This window comes from Mobula hypostoma, chromosome 2 (genome assembly GCF_963921235.1).
Source record: "Mobula hypostoma chromosome 2, sMobHyp1.1, whole genome shotgun sequence".
Classification (NCBI taxonomy): Eukaryota; Metazoa; Chordata; class Chondrichthyes; order Myliobatiformes; family Myliobatidae; genus Mobula; species Mobula hypostoma.
In genome coordinates this window covers 243,895,465-243,912,543 of record NC_086098.1, presented here as the reverse complement: position 1 = coordinate 243,912,543, position 17,079 = coordinate 243,895,465, and the positions used below count along the sequence as shown (strand labels likewise).

Here is a 17,079-nt window from a genome sequence, read left to right as displayed (position 1 = left end):
ACCTGCTCCATCATTAACTAAATACAGCATTGATCCCAACACCGATCACTGACAAACAACCTCAGGCCTTCCCCTGGTCTGAAGAGCAACCATTGACCACAATCCCTCATTACCCAACACAGAAACAAGGCTCTCAAACTCCCTTTAAAAAAATACAGTAAGGGGTGGACACAGCCCAGTCCATCACAGGAAAAGCCCTCCCTCCCCACCACTGAGCACATCTACAAGGAGTGCTGTCACAAGAAAGCAGCGTCCATCTTCAAGGCCCTTCACCAGCCAGGCCATGCTCTTTTCACTACATCCATCAGCCCAGAGGTACCAGATCTTTAGGTCCCACACCACCAGGTTCAGGAACAGCTATTACACCTCAACTATTAGGCTCCTGAACCGGTGTGGACAACTTCACTCACCTCAAGACCGATTCCACAACCTAAGGACTCACTTTCAAGGACTCCGCAACTCTCAGTATTATTTAACCATAACCATATAACAATTACAGCATGGAAACAGGCCATCTCGGCCCTTCTAGTCCATGCCAAACTCTTACCCTATCCTAGTCTTACCAACCTGCACTCAGCCCATAACCCTCCATTCCTTTCCTGTCCATATATCTATCCAATTTAACTTTAAACAACAACATCGAACCTGCCTCAACCACTTCTGCTGGAAGCTCGTTCCACACAGCTACCACTCTCTGAGTAAAGAAGTTCCCCCTCATGTTACCCCTAAACTTTTTCCCTTTAACTCTCAACTCATGTCCTCTTGTTTGAATCTCCCCCACTCTCAATGGAAAAAGCCTATCCACGTCAACTCTATCTATCCCCCTCATAATTTTAAATACCTCTATCAAGTCCCCCCCTCAACCTTCTACAAAGAATAAAGACCTAACTTGTTCAACCTTTCTCTGTAACTTAGGAGATGAAACCCAGGCAACATTTTAGTAAATCTCCTCTGTACTCTCTCAATTTTATTGACATCTTTCCTATAATTCGGTGACCAGAATTGTACACAATACTCCAAATTTGGCCTTACCAATACCTTGTACAATTTCAACATTACATCCCAACTCCTATACTCAATGCTCTAATTTATAAAGGCCAGCATACCAAAAGCTTTCTTCACCACCCTATTCACATGAGATTCCACCTTCAGGGAACTATGCACCATTATTCCTAGATCCCTCTGTTCTACTACATTCTTCAATGCCCTACCATTTATCATGTATGTCCTATTTTGATTAGTCCTACCAAAATGAAGCACCTCACATTTTTCAGCATCAAACTCCATCTGCCATCTTTCAGCCCACTCTTCTAACTGGCCTAAATCTCTCTGCAAGCTTTGATTTGTTTTAATTTACTTATTGATCTGTTTTAATTTTCAAAGTTTATTTACTTATTATTTGTTTTTTATTTTCAATTTGTTTCCTCCTGCACATTGGTTGTTTGTCAATATTTTGTGTAGCTTTTCATTGATTCTATTGTATTTAATTGTATCTGTGAATGCCTGCAAGATAATGAATCTCAGGGTAGACGCATATTGTATGTACTTTGATAATAAATTTACTTTGAACTTTATAAGGCACTTGCTTCGTCGTTGTTGGAAGTCCACTGCAGAACATTGGATTAAAACTGGGTAAAAAATGACAAAACACTTGACAAATCTATGCAGGCCTGACTTAATGAGAAGGTTCATTCACATTATCTCATTAATAAAACATTCTCACTTAGCAACAAGTATTAAAATTTTCCTCCAGATAATCAATAATTCTGTCCCAGAGTATGCTTACAACCAAGGTTACGCCAACATGGGAGTAGGATTTGTCTTTCCCGGCTCTCTGGCCTGATCGCCAGAGATAGAAAATTGGTATTGGTTTATTATTGTCAAATGTCGCAATGGTTTCTTAAGGTTGTCACAGCCGGGAGTTGTAGTGTGGATAAGCTCCCACTACCTATTAAACACTCCCAATGGCGTGCTTCCCAAAGAGCCTCTGACAACCAAGTCCAGCTCCTGGCCTTGACGTGTGGCTTAGATACTAAGCCCAATGGAATCGTTTCTACTGACAGGAGACGGGCCAAAGGCGGGTTTCTGGTGCCTTAAAAGCAGTCACCTTGGGTATATGGTACTCATCAACCGTGGCTGGCTGCTCATCTAGAAGGAAAACTCTGATCTCTGTGCTGTGGTTGAACCCACCCATGGGGAACACTTTGGGAGTAAACCCCTGAGGAAAAATTCGAAGCTGAAGTTCCCAAGGCCTCTACATTGAGTTCAATGTTGACTGGCAACTCCTACGACACCACTGGTGCCAAACTGTACCGGTCTCTGCCATTTCTTTGGATTCATCAGGTTCATGGAGAGGGGGAGCCTGCTACACTGGCAACAGGTTGCTCTCCATACCGCACCGCCCTGGCTCGTGTAAAACAGACAGCTGGAGCTGGGACACAGCGTCTATGGTCGACCCTGGCCAACGGAGGGCCATGTACCAACATACAGTGAAAAGCTCGTCATGCATGCTATTCATACAGATTAAATCATTACACAGTGTACAAGGTGAAACAACAGTGGAATAAAGTGCAAAAGCTACTGATAAAGGGCAGAGCAGGTCAACGATAAAGTGCAAGATCGTAATCGAGATTCTGCAGATTGTGAGGCCAACAGCCCATCTCATCGTACAGGAGTCCGTTCAACAGTCTGATAACAGCAGGACACAGCCGGGTGGCACGAGGTTTTATTTATTGCAACTTAAGTGTAATTGTTAGGTTTTGAACTACACTGCTGTCACTTACATCAGTTATTATAAACTTGACTCTGAGAACACTCCCATCTCCCTTTCACCTCTCACTGCTTATACCGCACGTTGTCGGAGCAGTGCTGCCAGGATAATCAAGGAGTCGACCCACCCAGCCAACACACTTTTCGTCCCTCTTCCCTCCAGGAGAAGGCTCAGGAGCTTGAAGACTCGTACGGCCAGATTTGAGAACAGCTTTTTCCAACTGTGATAAGACTGCTGAACGGATCCTGACCCGGATCTGGGCCGTACCCTCCAAATATCTGGACCTGCCTCTCGGTTTTTTTGCACTACCTTACTTTCCATTTTTCTATTTTCTATTTATGATTTATAATTTAAGATTTTAATATTTACTATCGATTTGTAATCCAGGGAGCGGGAAGCGCAGAATCAAATATCGCTGTGATGATTGTACGTTCTAGTATCAGTTGTTTGGCGACAATAAAGTATAAAGTATAATTACCCTTGACACCCCTCCAACTCTCCCACCTCCCACTGCAGGGGAATTTATAGCAGACCATTAACCCCACCCCTCCCCCCAAAACTCACAGCTCATTGAGATAACATCGCAAGACATAGAAGCACCATTAGGCCATTCAGCCCATCGAGTCTGCTCCACCATTCTATCACATCCGGTTTATTATCCCTCTCAACTCCATTCTTCTGCCTTCAATGTCCTTTCTAATGAAGTGCCTATCAACACACACACACACACACACACACACACACATACACACACACACACACACACACACACACACACACACACACACAAAATGCTGGAGGAACTCAGCAGGCCAGGATGCTGTCTGACCTGCTGAGTTCCTCCAGCATTGTGTGTGTGTGTGTTGCCTGGATTTCCAACATCTGCAGATTTTCTAGTGTTCTTAAGAACCCATCAACCTCTGTTTTAAATGGTGGTAAGGCAGTGACGCGTGCAAACGCAGCAGCCTCTCAGGAGCCAACCAAAGATGCTTTTACTTTGAAAAAATTTGTTCCAAAGACTGCTCTACTCCAAACTCTTCAAGTACAGCAGTGCTACTCCATCAGAGAGCTGCCAGCTGGTATGTTGGGAAAGAGGCCTACAGGGATGTCGGAGGGGCCGGTTTGGGTTCGGAGCTCCCCTAACTGCAGACCACGTTGCTGCCTGCTACTTGAAAGCATCAGAGTTGGTGCAGTATAACAGTGGGAGATTGTCTCAGACGTTTCACTTGCAATCACAAGACTGTTGGACAGTGACCATGTAAGTTGCCACAGGCCTGTTACCCTTGTCCGGTGGCAGGTGACATGGGAGCTGTGTAGCCTCGGTTGTAGCAAGAACTAGGCCTCAAAAGCCTCAGGCTTGCCTGCTGCTGCAGGCCAGGTGAAAGACACAGAAGGATTACAGCGTGGCATCCGCGCTCAGCTGGGGCCTGGCCCTCCTCTCCTGCTGGTGCTGCCCTCCCGTGTTCAAGCAGTGAAATGACAGGCCGGACGGCGTGCATCTGTACACTACCAGACTGTAACATCGATTGCCGGGCAAGGTCTTAGACTACATACATGTTTTTTTTTTGGAGTGAATATGCTTCTTTGCTCACTATTTTGAATGCTTTGCACCCTGGCCCCAGAGGAGTACTCTCTCATTCACCTGTATCCATGTATGGTTTGAATGATAATTAAACTTGATTTGAAACATACTTAATGACCTGGCCTCCAAAGGCATGGCAGCACAGTAGCGTAATGTTTAGTACAACAATTCACAGTACAGCTGATCCGGTTCAATTTCCACTGCTGCCTGAAAGGAGTTTGTATGTTCTCCCAGTGACCATGTGGGTTTCCTCCGGGTGCTCTGGTTTCCTCCCACAGTCCAAAGGCTTACTGGTTGGTAGACTGCTGATTGGGCTAGCGTTAAATCAGGGGATTACTGAGTGCTGGCTCCTCTGCCATCTGTAGCAACGAATTCCATATTCATCACCCTCTCAATAAACAAATGCCTCCTCATCTCTGTTCTAGGGATCGTCTTTCTATCCTGAGACTGTAGACTCTCCCACTATAGGAAACATCCTCTCCACATCCCCTCTAACCAGGCATTTCAACGTTCAATAGGGTAGGAAACTGGAAAATCCCAGGGGGGAAACCCACACGGTCATAGCTAGAACATGCAAACTCCACAAAGGCAGTGCCGGAGGTCGGGATCAAACCTAAGTCCCTGAAGCCACGAGGCACACGTGATGAGAAAAGATTTAGGCCTCAGGGTTGGAGGAAGGTTTGAGATTTTATCCTAGAGCAGTGGGAAGAGGAAAGAAGCCCCAGAGGAGAGTTATAAAAAGGACAGAGGAAGGAAAACCATTTCCACTGCTCAGTGAAACTGGAACCAGAAGACGTAACTCCAAGTTTTGGTGGAAGTGGATTTAACACTGAGATGAGGAGGAACTGCTTTTTCCAGAGAGTAGTAAATTTATTGAATTCTTTGCTGGGGGTTGCAGTACCTCACCGAGATATAGGAAAAGACTAAAATAGGTTTTTAACTTTATTCCCTGGAGCGTAGCAAAATGAGGGGAGATCTGATGGAGGAATAGTATACAAAAATTTTGGGGGTATAGATAAGGTAAATTCGAGCAGGCTTTTTCCCCACTGGGGTTGGGTGAGATTAGATCTAAAGGTCATGAGTTAAGGGTGAAAGGTGCAATATTTAAGAAGAACCTAAACGGGAGCTTCTTCATTCAGAGGATGATGAGAGTGCAAAATGAGCTGCCAGTGGATGCGGTGAAGTGCAACGTTTAAGAGAAATTTGAATAAGGATGACAGAGGTACGTTATTTACACAGGGTAGTGGGTGCGCGGAACACACTGCCAGGGATGGTGGTAAAGGCAGATACATTAGGGACATTTGGTAAACTCTTAGAAAGGCACATGGGGAATAGAGAAATAGGATTCAGAATTGGGTTGTTTTGCAGCAGCAGTACATAATCATTTTAAAAATCTAAATTACAATAGTATAGTGGATTCCAGTTAATTGGGCCATCAGTTGATCAGGACAGCTGCTTATTTGGGATACTATACCGCATAACAGGGACAGGAGACTATTGCTCAAAAGGTTCTAACTAGCGTCAGTCGCACGTACTTGTGCGGCCATTAGATACTCTACCGTGCTTAGAGTGAACAGTTTTAAAAATAGCAAACACGAGGAATTCTGCAGATGCTGGAAATTCAAGCAACACACATCAAAGTTGCTGGTGAACGCAGCAGGCCAGGCAGCATCTCTAGGAAGAGGTACAGTCGACGTTTTGGGCCGAGACCCTTCGTCGGGACTAACTGAAGGAAGAGTGAGTAAGGGATTTGAAAGTGGGAGGGGGAGGGGGAGATCCAAAATGATAGGAGAAGACAGGAGGGGGAGGGATGGAGCCAAGAGCTGGACAGGTGATTGGCAAAAGGGGATATGAGAGGATCATGGGACAGGAGGCCCAGGGAGAAGGATAAGGGGGAGGGAGGGAGAAAAACCAGAGGATGGGCAAGGGGTATAGTCAGAGGGACAGAGGGAGAAAAAGGAGAGAGAGAGGAAGAATGTGTGTATATAAATAAATAATGGATGGGGTACGAGGGGGAGGTGGGACATTAGCGGAAGTTAGAGAAGTCAATGTTCATGCCATCAGGTTGGAGGCTGCCCAGACGGAATATAAGGTGTTGTTCCTCCAACCTGAGTGTGGCTTCATCTTTACAGTAGAGGAGGCTGACATGTCAGAATGTGAATGGGATGTGGGATTAAAATGTGTGGCCACTGGGAGATCCTGCTTTCTCTGGCGGACAGAGTGTAGGTGTTCAGCAAAGCGGTCTCCCAGTCTGCGTCGGGTCTCGCCAATATATAGAAGGCCACATCGGGAGCACCGGACGCAGTATATCACCCCAGTCGACTCACAGGTGAAGTGTCGCCTCACCTGGAAGGACTGTCTGAGGCCCTGAATGGTGGTAAGGGAGGAAGTGTAAGGGCATGTGTAGCACTTTAAAATAGTGTTATTTGCGTGTGTTTATGTTCAAAAAGCAGTGATTTTTGGCACTGAAACCAGCAAGAAACAAGCAGTAACCGCTCTGCTCACTGCGGTTTCAAGCATTCAGGTTTGGAGATGCCAGGAACAGCAGGGAGTGAAAGCGAAATGATTTCAACAAGTTAGGAACTGCGAACAATTTGAAGGCATCAACAATCCTCTTGCAAGTTACAATGACGATGAAGATTTGGAGGACGCAATCATTGACAGCATTGTATGAAGGCAGACTATTATCTGCACGAGGTGTCTGCACTGATTTTGTTTGTTGCGTACACTGGATGAATTCCATTGTTAATAGCTATTAGGAACTAATATAGTTTTATAGTACAGTAGTACTATGGCAGTGTTCTAATTTGTTCTGTATTCAATGTAAATGCCCAACTTGTTACTCAGTCTGTCTGTTTAACTATTTCCATGAAACTTCAGATAATTGGGCAGTCGCTTAATTCGGCCAAAATGTCCTGGCCCCGCCATGTCCCAATTAACCAGAATCCACTGAAAATTTAAAAAAAATGACTTAAATCAGTAGTCAGAGAGATTACGCACCTGGACCTCCCTGGCATGGTAGGCAATGACGAGTCCAAGCAGGATGAACGTGGAGAAACTGATAAGGCATTTTAGTGAGAGCGAATACATGGAACTCTGAAAAACAGGTGAATTACATCAAAAGTTAAACACACGGCAATCCCTTCATCTCAGAATCTGGACTCTGTCCAGCCATCTCCCATCGCAACCACTCCTTTCAAACAAGGAATGAGCACACAGAGGGGGAAGGTTTGTGCGCGCTGCTGTCGCGGTTATGGTCAGCCCTGTTGAAGGAAGGATGCAGAGGCTTTGGGGAGAGGCTCACCGGGACACAGGGCACAGGGCTAGAGCTACAGGGAAAGCTTGAACAAACTTGGATTGTAGTGGGGGCGGAACGGAGACCTGATGCAAAAACATGGGAGGGAGGGGGAGGATGACACTGAGGCTGTCTACAAGAAGGGTCAGAGCTGTCTCTATTTCCTGAGGTCCTTTCACATCTGCTGGCCGATGCTGAGGATGTTCTACGAGTCTGTGGTGGCCAGTGCTATCATGTTTGCTGTTGTGTGCTGGGGCAGCAGGCTGAGGGTAGCAGACACCAACAGAATCAACATACTTATTCGTAAGGCCAGTGGTGTTGTGGGGATGGAACTGGACTCTCTCACGGTGGTGTCTGAAAAGAGGATGCTGTCCAAGTTGCATGCCATCTTGGACAATGTCTCCCATCCACTACATAATGTACTGGGTGGGCACAGGAGTACATTCAGCCAGAGACTCATTCCACCGAGATGCAGCACAGAGCGTCATAGGAAGTCATTCCTGCCTGTGGCCATCAAACTTTACAACTCCTCCCTTGGAGGGTCAGACACCCTGAGCCAATAGGCTGGTGCTGGACTTATTTCCTGGCATAATTTACATATTACTATTTAACTATTTATGGTTCTATTACTATTTATTATTTGTGGAGCAACTGTAACGAAAACCAATTTCCTTCGGGATCAATAAAGTATGACTATGACTGTTGGTAAATTGTTCCCAGGGTAGAAACGTCAAGTAGAAGAGGGCAGTGAGAGGGAGAAGTTTAAAGGAGATGTGCAGAAACACAAACGCGAAGAGATTCTGCAGATGCTGGAAACCCAGGGCAGCAGACGCAAAATGCCGGGAGAACTCAGCAAGTTCAGCAGCATCTGAGGCCCTCCGTTGGTCGGGGTTGACCACGGTCACTGCATCCTAGCCGTCTACAGGATATGCAAGCCCGGGCAGTACGACATGGAGAGCAAGCTGCAGCCCACGCAGCAGGCTCCCCCTCTCCAAGCAGCGGATGAACCCAAAGGAACGGCAGAGACCGACATAGTCTGGCACCGGCGGCACCGCAGGAGCTGCCAGGCAGTGTTGAACTCACCGTAGGACTGCCTTAGGGACTCCAGCTCCAGACCGGAGATCGGAGTTCTCCTCCTGGATGAGCTGCCAACCACAGCTGACAAGCCCCATCTGCCCAAAGTGAGTGGCTTTAAGGCTCCAGTAACCCACCTTTGCCCCTGCTCCTGTCAGTAGAAATTTGTCCCCCCCCCCCGCTTAGAAGCTAAACTACACATGAAGGAACAGGACTTGCTTGTCAGAGGCTATTTGAGAAACACACCATTGAGAGCATTTAATAGGTAGTGGGAGCTTGCCCCCCACTACTGACCACCCCCTCCCCCCCCCCCCACCAACCTTAAGGAACTGGCAGCATCTATGGAGGGGAATAAAGAGCTGATGTTTCAGAATGAGACCTTTCACCAGGACTGGAGGGGGTGGGGGTGGGGGGAGGATAAGTTGGCAGGTGACCTGGTAAGGGGATAGGTGGGAGAAGGGATGAAGTAAGCTGCTGGTGGGGATTGGTGGAAGAAATTAGCCTTTCCCACCCTGGGGAGAAAAGCACTGACTGCCATCGTTTCTTATCCTCCTGCACTTCAAAGAGAAAAGCCCTAGCTCACTCAACCTTTCTCATAAGACACTCTCCAATGCAGGCAGCATCCAAGTAAATCTCCTCTGCACCTTCTCTAAAGCTTCCACATCCTTCCCATAATGAGGTGACCAGAACTGAACACGATACTCGAAGTGGGGTCTAACCAGGGTTTTATAGAGCTGCAACATTACCTTGCAGCTCTCGAACTCGATCCCGATTATTGAAGGCCAGCACACCATAAGCTCTATAAACCACCTTATCAACTTGTGTGGCAACTTTGAGGGATCTGTGGGGGTGGACCTCAAGATTCCTCTTTTCTTCCACGCTGCTAAGAATCCATTAACCCTGTACTCTGCCTTCCAAGTTCAACCTTTCAAAGTGTATTGCTTCACACTGTTCCAGATTTAAATCCATCTGCTACTTCTCATCTCAGTTCTGCATCTTATCAATAGCCTCATCCAAGTCATTTATAACGATCACAAACAGCAGGGGTCCCAGAAATGATCCCTGCGAAACGCTGCTGGTCACCGATCTGAAGGCAGAACACGCTCCATCCACCTCCACCCTCTGCCCTCAAGGCAGCTCCTGGATAACTCAGAAGCAGGTATTGTCGGCTTCTTCTCCACAGGAAATAACAAGACCTTTCCTCCACAGACTAGCGTTTGATTAAACCTTCCTATAAGGCCCAAGGGAAGGATACTTTAATAACTCTCAACCCTTTAAAAATGTTTGCTTGTACTGAAGGGAAGGATAAATTATTTGTGGTACATTTTGTTACAGCTTATGAACAGCTGACGTTCTCTGCCACTGTGCAATGCCCCGTAAACAATACTGGTTAGGCTATTCAAATGGCAAGGTTTTACGGGCATTCAGCCCATCGAGTCTGCTGATTGCTAGTGTCTGGTATGAACTGCCGGAGGCAGGAACTGTAACATTTACGAGGTATCTGGACAGGGCATACAAGGAGGTGGAATTAATGCAGGCAAATGCCTGGGGTGTAAAAGCAAGATGTACTGCTGAGGCTTTATAGGGCGTTGGTCAGACCATATCGGGAGTACCACACACAAAATGCTGGAGGAGCTCGGCAAGTCAGGCAGCATCTATGGAGGGGAATAAACAGTCGACATTTTGGGCAGAGACCCTTCAACATCAGCAGAATCCCTTGCGTCTGTGCAGTACCGCGAGCAGTTTTGGGGACTATCTCCGAGGAGGATAGGCCGGTGCAGAGTGTGTACTTGAGACTGAAAAGAATGAGGAGCGATTGATGGCTCTGGGATGAAAGTTAGATTGTTTCTCATGGAAATGTATCGGATAATGAAAGGCCTGGAAAGAGGGGATGGAGAGGATGTTTTCAGTCTTGGGAAGAGGCTAGGATCATGCTGTAAATCTAAATATAAAAATAGAATTTAAACTCCGTCCTGGCCCAGCACTGCAGCGTGACCATTCCTGGTGAACTGACCGGACTCACTCCAAACATTTCAATTCGCTACTCAGCGTCCATCCTTTTCAGCAACTCCCGTCGATCAGGAGGAACAGAAGCCCCAAGTCCGGCACTAACAGGTTCAAGGATAGAGACTTCCCTTCAACCATCTCAAACCAATCTGCACAACCCTAATCAATGCAGCACAGCAACATTATGACCACTTCAAGCTGCAATGGAGACAAGAGTCTCTGATGCCAGAAATCTGAGCAACAGACAAAATACTGGAGGAACTCAGGTCAGGCAGAATCTACGGAAGGGGGAAAAATGATATTTGGGTGGAGACCCTTCATCAGGACTGGAAAGGAAAGGGAAGGGGCAGAAGCTAGGATAAGGTGCGGGGGGGGGGAAAGAGTACAAGCTGGTAGGTGATAGGTGAGGGGGGAAGGTGAGTGGGTGGGGGAGACGAGGGATGAAGTAAGAAACTGGAAGGTGATAGGTGGAAGAGGCAAAAGGCTGAAAGAGGAGGGATCTGACAGGAGAGGAAAGTGGGCCATGGGAGAAAGAGATGGAGGAGGGACACCAGGAGGTGGTGATGGGCAGGTGAGAAGAGAGAAGGCAGAACTGGAACAGGAAAAAAGAGAGAGGAGAAATTATCAGAATTTAACGTTTGTGCCATCAGGTTGGAGGCTACCCAGATGGAATGACCCACCCACCAAACCTGAGAGTGGCCTCACTGGGGAAGTAGAAGAGGCCATGGACCAACATTTCCAATTGGAAATGGGAAGCAGAATTAAAATGGGTGTCCACTGGGAAAACTCCCGCCTTTTGTGGCGGATGGAGTGAAGGTTGTCTATGGAACGGTAGCCCAATCTACATCAAGTCTCACCGATGTCGAGGCAGCCAATAGATGTCCATAACAGTCTTGCAGATGAAGTGAAACCTCACTTGGCAGGGCCCGGAATGGTGAGGGAGCTGGTGTAGCACGGCAATGGACATCTTTTGTTTCAGTTGTGTTATTTCTGATTTAATTGACATCTCTTGAATGTTGTGTACCTGATGCCGTGAGCCTGGGACGCTGCTACAAGCAAGCTTTTCATTGCACCCGTGCACACCCGGCGCTGTGCAGATGACAAAGGCGATCTCGTTCTGGACAAGGTGACCAGCGGCCTGGAGGCACAGTTCAGACAAAGGGACTTGGACTGCCCATCTTCCCCCACAGATGCTGCTCGACCCACCGAGTCCATGAGAGGATCCCCACCAACCAGGCCAAGCTCTCTTCCCCTTACTGTCATCGGCCGAGACGTACAGAAGCCCGAGGGCTAGGTTATTTGTCAGTTTTTGATTGTATGTAGCTTTTCATTAATTCTGTTTTTTTTTCATTTATTCCACAGTGAATGCAAGAAAAATCTCAGGGTAGTATACGGTAGATACACACTTCGAACTATCTCGTGACGTCTACTGAATCTTCTTCGATTGCAGATCTACCTTGACTTTCAAAGTTCCTCCAGCACTTTGACTCGTGTCCTGGATGCCAGCGTCTGCGGTCTCACGCCTGAGGGGTTGTCTTGCAGGGCTTTGCTATTTCAGGGATTTAGCTTTGCATGGTCTGCCAGCCGCGATGCGCTCCGTACAGCCGTAGCTTCGGTTACAGCTGGCATTCAAAAGCGTGCGGTTGCTTCAGACAAACTGGGCTTGCCCGAGCAGCTGTGAACTTATTACGCGCCCAAATGAATTTCACTTTGCATTTCGCCCCTGAGCTCATAGTGTTCAACACCAATGTGTCAGTGTGGCCTGCAAGACCAGTATTCAATGCCCGGAGCCGATAAACCTGTGCCTGTGTATTAATCTTTTGATCTCTGCGAGGTCGATCCGGTCTTGCTCCGGATTTCACAAACAAGTGAAACCGTCCCGGCGACACGAACACGCTGCTGACACTCCGGCACGCCGCTGTGCTTGTTTATCCTAGGCTGTCCGCGGTCACCGAACGGCTGGCCAGCGCCCAGATGTGCGCAGGGCTCTGGGGAGCAGAGCGCAGCTGTGTGTTCACTGAATTCGGAGACAATTGACCCCCGACCTGGAGTAATGTGCGCAAACGGGCGTAATCTCGGAAAACAAACATGCCTATTCTGATCAGACTAACTCAGGTGTTCCGAGGTTTAAAAATAAAAGCCTCTTAAAAAGCAAACGCAGGAGGTGGCGGAGAGAAAGGAAGGAATATTTTTATCGAGCCCCAGTCACCCTGTCTCTTCTCTGGGGGGGCAAAAGCTCTACTCCACCCCAGAGGTCTCGGGTGCAAGTCGCGTTCCTCCAGGCACTTGAGATTGAAGCCCAGACCTAAACAAGCGTGCGGCCGCAAATACCCCGGGACAGCGTTACGCTGTTGGGCAAAAGTCCCGGTTAATTGGGGCAACAGGTTGAGGGTGCAACCTGCTATCCCGGGAAAGATGAGACTGATCTTGAAAAGTCAGTAAATCGTGGACTAAAGGACTACCATTCGATAGTCCCCCTTTTTGCCTTCATAACACCGGCTCTTATACCTTCCCCTCAAACTCCCAACCTCAAAGCCAATTGAGACCAGTGTTCTTCCTCACCCAATTTGGCTAGGAAGACACAGTCTTGCGGGTGCTGGAATCTGGAGCTGAAAACAAACTCTGCCCCACAGAAGGTTAGTGGCTGTTTGTACCTTGGGCCCAGTACCACCTTTCTGCCTGTTCCCCTTGTCTCTCAATTTCCTTTGTGTCCTAGATAGCTGATAACTTCAGACTTGGTAGTAAGAACATAGGAAATATGAGCAGGCGTGGGCCATCCGGCCCATCGAGCCTGCTCTGCCATTCAATAAGATCATGGATGATCTGTCTGTAAACTCAGCTCCATCTACCTGCCTCTTCCCCATAACCCTTAATTCCCCTATGTAAAAAATATCTAACTGTTTCTTAAATATATTTAGTGAAGAAGCCTCAACTGCTTCCCTGGGCAGAGAATTCCACAGATTCACCACTCCCTGAAAAAACAGTTTCTCCTCATCTCCGTCCTAAATCTTCTCCCCTGAATCTTGAGGCAATGTCCCCTAGTTCTAGTCTCACCTACCAATGGAAACAACTTTCCTACTTCTGTCTTATCTATCTCTTTTAAAACTTTGTATGTTTCTATAAGATCCCCTCTCATTCTTCTGAATTCCAGAGAGTATAGTCCCAGGCGACTCAATCTCTTCTCACAGGTTAACCCCTTCATCTCTGGAATCAACCTGGTGAACCTTCTCTGCACAGTCTCCAAAGCCAGTATATCCTTCCTCAAGTATGGAGACCAGAACTGCACACAGTATTCCAGGTGCGGCCTCACCAGTACCCTGTATAGTTGCAGCATGACCTCCCTGCTCTTCAATTCAATCCCTCTAGCAATGAAGGCCAACGTTCTGTTTGGCTTCTTCATAACCTGTCGTACCTGCAAGCCAAAATTTGCGATTCATGAACAAGCACTCCCAAGTCCCTCTGCACAACAGCATGCTGCAATCTTCCACCATTTAAATAATGATCTGCTCTTCTATTATACCTTCCAAAGTGGATGATCTCGCATTTACCAATGTTGTATTCCATCTGCCAGACCTTGGCCCACTCACTTAACCTACCTATATCCCTCTGCAGACTCTCCACCTCCTCTGTACAATTTGCTTTTCCACTCAGTTTAGTGTCCATCGGCAAATTTTGCTACGCTACACTCAGTCCCCTCTTCCAAATCATCAATGTAAATGGTAAACATCCGCGGGCCCAGCACCGACCCCTGCGGCACCCCACTCACCACTGACTGCCAAACGGAGAAACACCCATTTATACCAACTCTCTGCCTTCTATTGGTTAACCAATCCACTATCCATGCCAATACACTTCCTCCGACTCCATGCATCTGTATCTTATTTATAAGTCTCTTGTGCGGCGCCTTATCAAACATCTTCTGGAAATCCAAGTATACGACATCCACCTGTTCCTCTCTATCCACTGCACTCATTATGTCCTCAAAGAACTCCAGTGAGTTTATCAAACAGGACCTGCCCTTTGTGAACCCATGCTGCGTCTGTCTAACGGAACCACTCCTTTCTAAATGTTTCACTATTTCTTCCTTAATGACAGCTTCAAGCATTTTCCCGACTACAGATGTTAAGCTAACTGACCTATAGTTGCCCGTTTTTTGCCTACATCCTTTTTTTAAAAAGTGGCATGACATTTACTGTCTTCCAATCTGCCGGGACCTGCCCAGAGTCTAGAGAATTTTGGTAAATGATTACCAACGCATCTATTATAACCTCCGCCAATTCCTTTAACACCCCGGGATGCATCCCATCAGGACCAGGGGACTTATCTACCTTCAGGCCCTCTAGTTTGCTCATCACTATCTCTTTAGTGACAGTGATTTTATCAAGGTCCTCACCTCCCATTTCATCCATAACATCACTCTTTGGATATTAGACATGAAGACCAAAACAAAATAGTCATTCAAGGCCTCAGACATTTCCTTATCACCCAATATCGACTTCCCCTTCTTGTCTTCCAAGGACTTGCGTTGACTTTAGCCACCCTCTTTCACTTTATATAATTATAAAAACTTTCGTTATCTGTTTTTGTTTTATGCTAATTTACTTTAATACTCTATCTTCCCTTTCCTTATTTCTTGTTTAGTTGTTCTCTGTTGCTTTTTAAAGTTTTCCCAATCCTCCAGTCTCCCACTACTCTTTGCGACTTTGTACACATGAGCTTTTAATTTATGGTCATATTCAGAGTACCCCCCCCACCCCCACCCCGAGAAAGAGGTCCTGTGGTCACGTAAGAGGTCATGTAATCTCCTGTGGGAAAACATCTTAAATTGGCTGTCCCTTATGAACCAATTCGCCTACCTCTGGATGGGAAACCTTCTCTCCATCTGTGTACCCGTTTTTCAATAAGGTTCTCTGATATTCTTCTAAATCTCATCAAGTCTGTGACTGGCTAACTGAATTATCAATGTCTGCATCTTGGGAGCTGACTGAGTAGACCTTCTCTGAACTGTTTCCAATGCAAATTGTACAGGTGCAGCAGATGCAGTCACACCAAGCCTGGTACACAGCCAGCAAGAGTTCCTTGTGTTCTGCATCATTTGCCTTCCTAATTGCTGTACCTGCAGTCTGACTGTTTCGCATAAAACACCCATCCCTCCACCTCAGCAGTATTCTGTTTATTTTCTAGCTTTTGGCTGTACTACACCTGATCCATTTAAGTCACCCTTAAGCTGGTCTTTTTAACTCAATGGCCATGGGGTAATGTTACAGCTCTATAAAACTGATTAGATCACATTTGGAAATGTCCTCTCTCCATTTTCCTGAAGTGATCATTTTAGAGTTGTTTCATTTGTAGGCTCTTTGAAATGTCTCTAATGTATCAGCCTGTGCCACCAGCACTGAATGCATTCCAGGCACTCACCACTGTGTTAAAAAAAAAACCTCTGACATCTCTCCTAAAACTTGCCTCCACTCACCTTAAACAGATACCCTGTGAAAGGTGCTGGGGGTTTACTCTCTCAAAGTTCAATGTAAATGTATTATCAAAGTTTATAGATGTCACCAGATACTATACTGATCTCCAAGAGGACCAAAACTTTATTGTAGGGTTTGGAGGATTGCGTGCTTCAATGACCCAGAGAGCTATGTTGAATGGAGTCAGGGCTTTGTGCTTTGGCTCTTGGTAGGATCACCCATGCCAAACAGATCAAAGAGTAGAGGACAGACTAAGAGTGGTCCACTGGTCCTCCAGTTGTAGGGGTTCAGCTCAGGGTTAACAACCCCGACTGGTCAAACAAAACTTATGGAGACAGCAATGAAGAATCCTTCTACATCCAAGTGTCCACCTGGGACTTGCATGGCTGACAGCAGTGAAAACCAAGAGGATGCCCTGAACACTGCCAGAGATGGAGGGTCTTAGTTGCTGCCCTAAACACCAGTGGCATAACATTAATAAATAACACTATACTGAGATTCATTTTGTTACACAAAAATACAGATACAGAGTTGATGAAAAACTACACACAAAGACTGACAAACATCCAATTTGCAAAAGAGGTCAAATCATGCCAATAATAAATTTGAAAAATAAATAATACTGGGAACATGAGTTCTTGAGTCCATAGATTGTGGAATCGGTTAAATGTAGTTATCCATGCTGGTTCAGGAACTTCCCCCTAACTTTTAATATAAACACCTCTACCAAATTACCTCTCATCTTCCATCACTCCGAAGATAAAAGCTGTAGCTCGGTTATCCTTTCCTCACAATACACGTTCTCTAATCCAGGTAGTGTAGCAGTTAGCATAACGTGTTACAGAGCCAGCTATAAGACCAGGGTTCAATTCAGTGCACC

At 46.5% G+C, this 17,079-nt stretch overlaps 1 protein-coding gene across 4 annotated transcripts in view; it reads right to left on the bottom strand.

Annotated features, from left to right (window-relative positions):
• LOC134343040 (small conductance calcium-activated potassium channel protein 3-like) overlaps positions 1-17,079 on the bottom strand; it is a 149,862-nt gene that overhangs the window by 109,873 nt on the left and 22,910 nt on the right. For all 4 annotated transcript variants that reach the window (XM_063041869.1, XM_063041870.1, XM_063041867.1 and 1 more), the window contains exon 2: positions 7,353-7,448. In XM_063041869.1, the coding sequence (XP_062897939.1) occupies positions 7,353-7,448 (96 nt within the window). The remainder of the gene's footprint in view (positions 1-7,352; positions 7,449-17,079) is intronic.